The following is an 8664-nucleotide window of genomic DNA, read 5'->3' on the forward strand; positions in this document are numbered from 1 at the left end:
ACTTATACCAAAACTAACTTTTTCTTAAAAACCTAACTTATACCAAAACTAACTTTTTCGAAAAAACCTAACTTTTTCATAAAAACCTAACTTATACCAAAACTAACTTTTTCGAAAAAACCTAACTTATACCAAAACTAACTTTTTCTAAAAAACCTAACTTATACCAAAGCTAACTTTTTCGAAAAAACCTAACTTATACCAAAACTAACTTTTTCGAAAAAACCTAACTTATACCAAAACTAACTTTTTCTTAAAAACCTAACTTATACCAAAACTAACTTTTTCGAAAAAACCTAACTTATACCAAAACTAACTTTTTCTTAAAAACCTAACTTATAACAAAACTAACTTTTAAGAAAAAACCCAACTTATACCAAAACTAACTTTTTCGAAAAAACCTAACTTATACCAAAACTAACTTTTTCTCAAAAACCTAACTTATACCAAAACTAACTTTTTCGAAAAAACCTAACTTTTACCAAAACTAACTTTTTCATAAAAACCTAACTTATACCAAAACTAACTTTTTCGAAAAAACCTAACTTATACCAAAACTAACTTTTTCTTAAAAACCTAACTTATACCAAAACTAACTTTTTCGAAAAAACCTAACTTATACCAAAACTAACTTTTTCTTAAAAACCTAACTTATACCAAAACTAACTTTTAAGAAAAAACCCAACTTATACCAAAACTAACTTTTTCGAAAAAACCTAACTTATACCAAAACTAACTTTTTCTAAAAAACCTAACTTATACCAAAACTAACTTTTTCGAAAAAACCTAACTTATACCAAAACTAACTTTTTCTTAAAAACCTAACTTATACCAAAACTAACTTTTTCGAAAAAACCTAACTTATACCAAAACTAACTTTTTCGAAAAAACCTAACTTATACCAAAACTAACTTTTTCTTAAAAACCTAACTTATACCAAAACTAACTTTTTCGAAAAAACCTAACTTTTTCATAAAAACCTAACTTATACCAAAACTAACTTTTTCGAAAAAACCTAACTTATACCAAAACTAACTTTTTCTAAAAAACCTAACTTATACCAAAGCTAACTTTTTCGAAAAAACCTAACTTATACCAAAACTAACTTTTTCGAAAAAACCTAACTTATACCAAAACTAACTTTTTCTTAAAAACCTAACTTATACCAAAACTAACTTTTTCGAAAAAACCTAACTTATACCAAAACTAACTTTTTCTTAAAAACCTAACTTATACCAAAACTAACTTTTTCTAAAAAAACCTAACTTATACCAAAACTAACTTTTTCGAAAAAACCTAATTTATACCAAAACTAACTTTTTCTTAAAAACCTAACTTATACCAAAACTAACTTTTTCGAAAAAACCTAACTTATACCAAAACTAACTTTTTCGAAAAAACCTAATTTATACCAAAACTAACTTTTTCGAAAAAACCTAACTTATACCAAAACTAACTTTTTCTTAAAAACCTAACTTATACCAAAACTAACTTTTTCTAAAAAACCTAACTTATACCAAAACTAACTTTTTCTAAAAAACCTAACTTTTTCGAAAAAACCTAACTTATACCAAAACTAACTTTTTCGAAAAAACCTAACTTTTTCTAAAAAACCTAACTTTTACCAAAACTAACTTATTCTAAAAAACCTAACTTTTTCTCAAAAACCTAACTTATACCAAAACTAACTTTTTCTTAAAAACCTAACTTTTTCTTAAAAATCTAACTTTTTCTTAAAAACCTAACTTATACCAAAACTAACTTTTTCTTAAAAACCTAACTTATACCAAAACTAACTTTTTCGAAAAAACCTAACTTATACCAAAACTAACTATTTCTAAAACACCTAACTTATACCAAAACTAACTTTTTCGAAAAAACCTAACTTATACCAAAACTAACTTTTTCGAAAAAACCTAACTTATACCAAAACTAACTTTTTCTAAAAAACCTAACTTATACCAAAACTAACTTTTTCTAAAAAACCTAACTTATACCAAAACTAACTTTTTCGAAAAAACCTAACTTATACCAAAACTAACTTTTTCGAAAAAACCTAACTTATACCAAAACTAACTTTTTCTTAAAAACCTTACTTATACCAAAACTAACTTTTTCTTAAAAACCTAACTTATACCAAAACTAACTTTTTCGAAAAAACCTAACTTATACCAAAACTAACTTTTTCTAAAAAACCTAATTTATACCAAAACTATTTTTTTTCTAAAAAAACCTAACTTATACCAACTAACTTTTTCGAAAAAACCTAATTTATACCAAAACTAACTTTTTCGAAAAAACCTAACTTATACCAAAACTAACTTTTTCGAAAAAACCTAACTTATACCAAAACTAACTTTTTCTAAAAAACCTAACTTATACCAAAACTAACTTTTTCTAAAAAACTTAACTTATACCAAAACTAACTTTTTCGAAAAAACCTAACTTATACCAAAACTAACTTTTTCTTAAAAACCTAACTTATACCAAAACTAACTTTTTCGAAAAAACCTAACTTATACCAAAACTAACTTTTTCTAAAAAACCTAACTTATACCAAAACTAGCTTTTTCGAAAAAACCTAACTTATACCAAAACTAACTTTTTCTTAAAAACCTAACTTATACCAAAATTAACTTTTTCGAAAAAACCTAACTTATACCAAAACTAACTTTTTCTTAAAAACCTAACTTATACCAAAACTAACTTTTTCGAAAAAACCTAACTTTTTCATAAAAACCTAACTTATACCAAAACTAACTTTTTCTAAAAAACCTAACTTATACCAAAACTAACTTTTTCTAAAAAACCTAACTTATACCAAAACTAACTTTTTCTAAAAAACCTAACTTATACCAAAACTAGCTTTTTCGAAAAAACCTAACTTATACCAAAACTAACTTTTTCTTAAAAACCTAACTTATACCAAAATTAACTTTTTCGAAAAAACCTAACTTATACCAAAACTAACTTTTTCGAAAAAACCTAACTTATACCAAAACTAACTTTTTCTTAAAAACCTAACTTATACCAAAACTATTTTTTTCGAAAAAACCTAACTTTTTCATAAAAACCTAACTTATACCAAAACTAACTTTTTCGAAAAAACCTAACTTATACCAAAACTAACTTTTTCTAAAAAACCTTACTTTTTCGAAAAAACCTAACTTTTACCAAAACTAACTTTTTCGAAAAAACCTAACTTATACCAAAACTAACTTTTTCTAAAAAACCTAACTTATACCAAAACTAACTTTTTTCTAAAAAACTTAACTTATACCAAAACTAACTTTTTCGAAAAAACCTAACTTATACCAAAACTAACTTTTTCGAAAAAACCTAACTTATACCAAAACTAACTTTTTCTAAAAAACCTAACTTATACCAAAACTAACTTTTTCGAAAAAACCTAACTTATACCAAAACTAACTTTTTCGAAAAAACCTAACTTATACCAAAACTAACTTTTTCTTAAAAACCTAACTTATACCAAAACTAACTTTTTCGAAAAAACCTAACTTATACCAAAACTAACTTTTTCTTAAAAACCTAACTTATACCAAAACTAACTTTTTCTAAAAAAACCTAACTTATACCAAAACTAACTTTTTCGAAAAAACATAACTTATACCAAAACTAACTTTTTCGAAAAAACCTAACTTATACCAAAACTAACTTTTTCGAAAAAACCCAACTTATACCAACATTAACTTTTTCTAAAAAACCTAACTTATACCAAAACTAACTTTTTCTCAAAAACCTAACTTATACCAAAACTAACTTTTTCGAAAAAACCTAACTTTTACCAAAACTAACTTTTTCATAAAAACCTAACTTATACCAAAACTAACTTTTTCTTAAAAACCTAACTTATACCAAAACTAACTTTTTCTTAAAAACCTAACTTATACCAAAACTAACTTTTTCGAAAAAACCTAACTTATACCAAAACTAACTTTTTCTTAAAAACCTAACTTATACCAAAACTAACTTTTAAGAAAAAACCCAACTTATACCAAAACTAACTTTTTCGAAAAAACCTAACTGAACAGCTTCGCGAAATTTCGGATCGATTTTTTGTTGCGATATTTACCAAACAGGTTGTAGTTTTTCGAGGTTCCAAAATGTAAGAGGATTTATTCCATTTTTCTAGCCCTATTTATAAGTTTTTTCATGAGTGTTCCTATCGTGAGAGACCATCTCACTACTCACTATTTTCTCACTACTCACTTGACGAAACTAGCTTTCGTCAAATGGCCCTCTTGACGTCTACGCGTCAACATACTCCCCCCCATGACAGAACGTCATAAAGAAAACAAAACAAGTTACACGTGCTACTAAGCAGACGGCTTCGCAACAGGTAACAGACAAATTTTAGTTACTGGACGCGTAATTATACCTTTCGCCGTTTTCAGCTTCACTACACGCGTAAGCTGATCCTCTCCGGGATGTATTTCGACAATGCGTGCGAGGGGCCATCGGGTGATGGGAAGCGAATCGTCCACTAGGATGACCAGTCTGCCAGGTACTATCTCACTACGATTCACCACCTTGTTATCCTTCTGCATCTCCTGCAGATATTCTGTTGCCCAATGCTTCCAGAAGCGTTGAACAAGCAATTGCCAGCTCTGCAATTCGTCTAACGTGTAGGCCTTCAAGCGGGTGTAGTCGGGAACAGGCACCGCATGCATCGACGTGCCAATAAGGAAGTGCGCAGGAGTAAGCGCCGCCAGATCATTCGGGTCATCCGTCAGCGGCAACAAAGGACGCGAGTTCATTGCCGCTTCTATCTGCTGCAGAATGGTGCAGTACCCTTCATACGACAGCCTCGAACTGCCTAGGTGCCGATAGAGATGTCGTTTGGCCGTCTTTACCGCGGCTTCCCACAATCCACCGAAATGTGGGGCCTTAGGTGGGGTAAAGTGCCAAGTGATACCCAAGTCGGAACATTTGGATGCGATGACGTTTTGTAGCTGTTCGTTCTGAAACAATTCAAACAGTTCATTAAGTTCGTGTGCTGCACCCTCAAAGTTTTTTCCATTATCCGAGTGTATATCAGATGGTAATCCGCGCCGGGATGTAAACCGATGCAAAGCGGCCAAGAATCCTGCAGTGGTGAGATCGCCAACCAGCTCCAGGTGAACCGCCTTGGTTGAAAAGCACACGAACACACACAAGTAACATTTAGTGGCAGCAGCTCTCTTGTGTGTTGGTTTGAGGTAAAACGGCCCGGCGTAGTCCACTCCGGTTACGGAGAACGGCCGGCTTGGGGTGATGCGTTGGTACGGGAGTTGTCCCGTTTGTTGTTGCGTAAGCGACGGATCTTGTCGTATGCAACGAAAACAATTCCTTACTATTCCTTTCACTAGACGTCGTCCGTCGAGTGGCCAATACTCCTCTCGTATCTGGGAAAGCAATAGTCTTCCCCCGCCATGCATAAGCTTTTCGTGGTAGTGGACTGCGATGAGATGAGCTAGCTTATGGTTCTTGGGGAGCACGATGGGATGCTTAGACTGGTAAGGAAGCTGTGCAAGCTTCAAACGCCCTCCCACTCGTACTATTCCTTCTTCGTCGAGAAATGGATTCAACCGTCTTAGAGGTGAGTGTTTTCCCACGGTTTCTCCTATTTTCAGTAGTCGGATTTCCGATGAAAACTCGTCTTGCTGCGCCAGTTTGCATAGTACGATTTTCGCTGCTTCGATGAACTTGGGTGTAATCGACAATGCAGCGGAGGTAAACGGTGCTGACGGTTGCGTACGTATCTTGTGTTTTGTGTTGTGTATAAAACGTGTGCAGTATGCGATTATGCGTAACAATTTGGTATATGACGACGACAAATTGAACCAAGGGTGAATGGTATGTATATTGGCGACTGCAGCACTCACCTGACGAGTTTCCATATCCGTTTCAGTAGCCAGTGATGGATTCGAAATAGGCCAGTTAGAGGCAGGTAAAGCCAACCAATCGGGACCACAACGCCACATCGAACTTTTCAGCATCTCAGCTGCGGACATCCCTCGGGACACCAGGTCTGCAGGATTCGATGTACCGGGAATGTGCTTCCATTGTCGGGGATGCGAATAATTCTGGATCTCAGCAACACGATTCGCCACGAATGTTTTCCAGGTGTTGGGTGGAGACGCAATCCAGTTTAGCGTCACAGTTGAATCCGACCAGAAAACCGATTCGGTCGCATCGATTTTCATCGCCCGTCGAACACGATGATGCAGATGTACTGCTAGCACGGCTGCGCAAAGCTCCAATCTCGGTAACGTAACACGTTTCAGTGGAGCCACCCGAGATTTCGACGCGAGCAGAGTCACTCGTACCTGTGCCTGCTGGTCCTCACAACGAGCGTAAATACAGGCACCATATGCAACCTCTGACGCGTCTGCAAATATATGGAACTGTATTTCAGAGTTAGGTAAAAGCACATAACGTTCACTTTTGAAGTCAGCCAAATCCTTCCAGTCGTCAGTAACCGATTTCCATTTGTTGCAGATATGTGCAGGAACCGGATCATCCCACCCGATTTTCTGCAGCCACAACTCCTGCATCAGCAGTTTCGCGCGTATGATGACTGGAGCGATCAACCCAAGAGGATCAAACATTCGAGCAATGTTTGACAATATGGACCGCATGGTGATGCTGGTGGTTTCCATTGTTACCGTCGACTCGAAACACAAAACGTCGAGTTCGGGCTTCCAAGCGATGCCAAGTGCCTTTACCGTCTCGTTCGGCGCAAACTGCAGCGATGACTGTGTGCCGATGTGTTCCACTGGTAAACCGGTAAGCACGTCCAAACAGTTGGATGTCCACTTTCTGAGCTCAAACCCTCCCTTGGATAGCAACTCAGATAGCTGCTGACGAAGCTTGCGAGCTTCATCCACGCTGTTGGCTCCACCAATGAAGTCGTCAACGTAGAAATTGTGTTTCAGCGCAGGTGTAGCAAGTGGATAATCAGCACCTTCATCTTCCGCCAGCTGCAACAATGTACGAGTGGCCAAGAACGATGATGGAGACAAACCATATGTCACAGTATTCAACTCGTACAATTCAATCGGCGAATGCGGTGAGAAGCGGAAGAAGAGGCGAACCAATTTTCGATCATCGGGATGCAAAATGACTTGCCGATACATTTTTGCAATATCAGCTACAACAGCGATCTTGTAGGTACGAAAACGAAGAATGATGTCGATGAGTTCATCCTGAATTATGGGTCCAACCCGTAAAGCTTCATTCAGTGAATGTCCAGTCGACGTTTTAGCTGAGCCATCAAACACAACTCTAACCTTTGTAGTGGTACTTGATGCATTAAAAACTGGATGGTGTGGTAAATAATAAGCAGCTGTATCGTCACATTCAGTGCTTATACGAGACATGTGCCCCAGTTCCAAATACTCCTTCATGAACGTTTGATATGATTCTCGAAGTGCAGGATCGCGTTCCAATCTCCGCTCAAGAAGCTCGAAACGACGGATGGCCTGTAATCTAGAAAGGCCGAGCTTTTGATCGAAGTCAGGCTGCTTTGGTAGGCGTACAATATATCTGCCGGTGTCGTCACGTTTGGTAGTGGTCTTGTAAAGGGTTTCACAATACCGTTCATCCGGTGAGTATGCGTCATTCACCGTTAAATCTTCTAATTGCCAAAATCGTTGTAGCGACTCCTCCAAAGATGCCATACAGACGACCCTATACGAAGCGTTGGAAACGGTTTTAGGTGCAGAACTTCCAACGGACGTTGCGCCGCTCACTACCCAACCAAAGACACTATTTATCATGACGGGTAGATGAGGTGCTGGATGGAACTGAGATGCATTCTCGAAAACTGTATGGTAATGACGAGCGCCAAGAATGATGTCAACGGGGGCAGCTTTATCGAACAACGGATCTGCTAAAGCGAAACCAGGTGGTATGGTCCAATCGTTGCGGTCAATATCGCGCGTCGGAATATTCGCAATCAAATTGTCTACGATCAACAACTCGGTGTTCACCGTAAACGAACTGGATCTAGAGACAATCTGGGCGTGTACGGATTCACGTACTGTTTTTGTAGATTGCCCAGCTCCAACAATAGTAATGTTCACATTACTTTTCTTTAAACGTAGCCGATGAGCGAGTCGATCGCTTATTAGATTCGGCTGCGATGCGCTGTCCAACAGCGGCATTTAAAAAGATAGTGCGCGGATTTGCATAACGTACAATTTGGCGTTTCATTTGATGTCGAGGCAAAACTGGCTTGGCGTGAAAAGGACATTCTCGGTGAGTGACTCAGGTCATGAACCTGTGACGTATGACGGTTGTTTACTAACAACGTCTCCAATACACGCATACGACGGTGAAGGAACGAAATTAAACTATCGTAACTCGGATCGGCGTTATTTGATGCGTGCTCTTCCCAATCGCGTAAGGTGATTATTGGGAGTTTAGTGCATAACAGATGCTCAAGAATGCTACCCCAAGTGTCCGTGTCTTCTCCCAAGTGCTGTAGAATCTTTTTATGCCGCTCAAATTCATCCACAAGATGGTGCAGTGTTGAAACGCTTTCCTTCTGGGCAGCAGGAATGGCAAACATTGCTTGCAAATGGCGTTTTCGCAGCAAATACTCGTTTGAGTATCGCTCGGTTAGCGTGTTCCATGCTAACTCATAATTAGCTGCACTTA

General features: G+C 36.7%; 1 protein-coding gene across 1 annotated transcript; it reads right to left on the minus strand.

Annotated features, from left to right (window-relative positions):
- Positions 1 to 4337: 4337 nt before the first annotated feature.
- LOC125774310 (uncharacterized) lies at positions 4338 to 6206 on the minus strand. Its single transcript, XM_049444585.1, has 2 exons — positions 5886 to 6206; positions 4338 to 5147 (listed from the first exon to the last, which is right to left on the minus strand). Exons 1-2 carry the CDS (start codon positions 6204 to 6206, stop codon positions 4338 to 4340), a joined length of 1131 nt encoding a protein of 376 aa, XP_049300542.1.
- Between the last annotated feature and the right edge of the window lie 2458 nt (positions 6207 to 8664).

Source organism: Anopheles funestus, unplaced genomic scaffold, assembly GCF_943734845.2.
Source record: "Anopheles funestus unplaced genomic scaffold, idAnoFuneDA-416_04 scaffold_84_ctg1, whole genome shotgun sequence".
Lineage (NCBI taxonomy): Eukaryota > Metazoa > Arthropoda > Insecta > Diptera > Culicidae > Anopheles > Anopheles funestus.

Bases quoted from the DNA above. Each gene is read 5' to 3' on its own strand.
- LOC125774310 (XM_049444585.1), bottom strand. From the start codon at position 6,206: ATGAAAATCGATGCGACCGAATCGGTTTTCTGGTCGGATTCAACTGTG. The intron at 5,148-5,885 runs GTGAGTGCTGCA...TTTTCAACCAAG, and splicing joins CGGATATGGAAACTCGTCAG to GCGGTTCACCTGGAGCTGGT.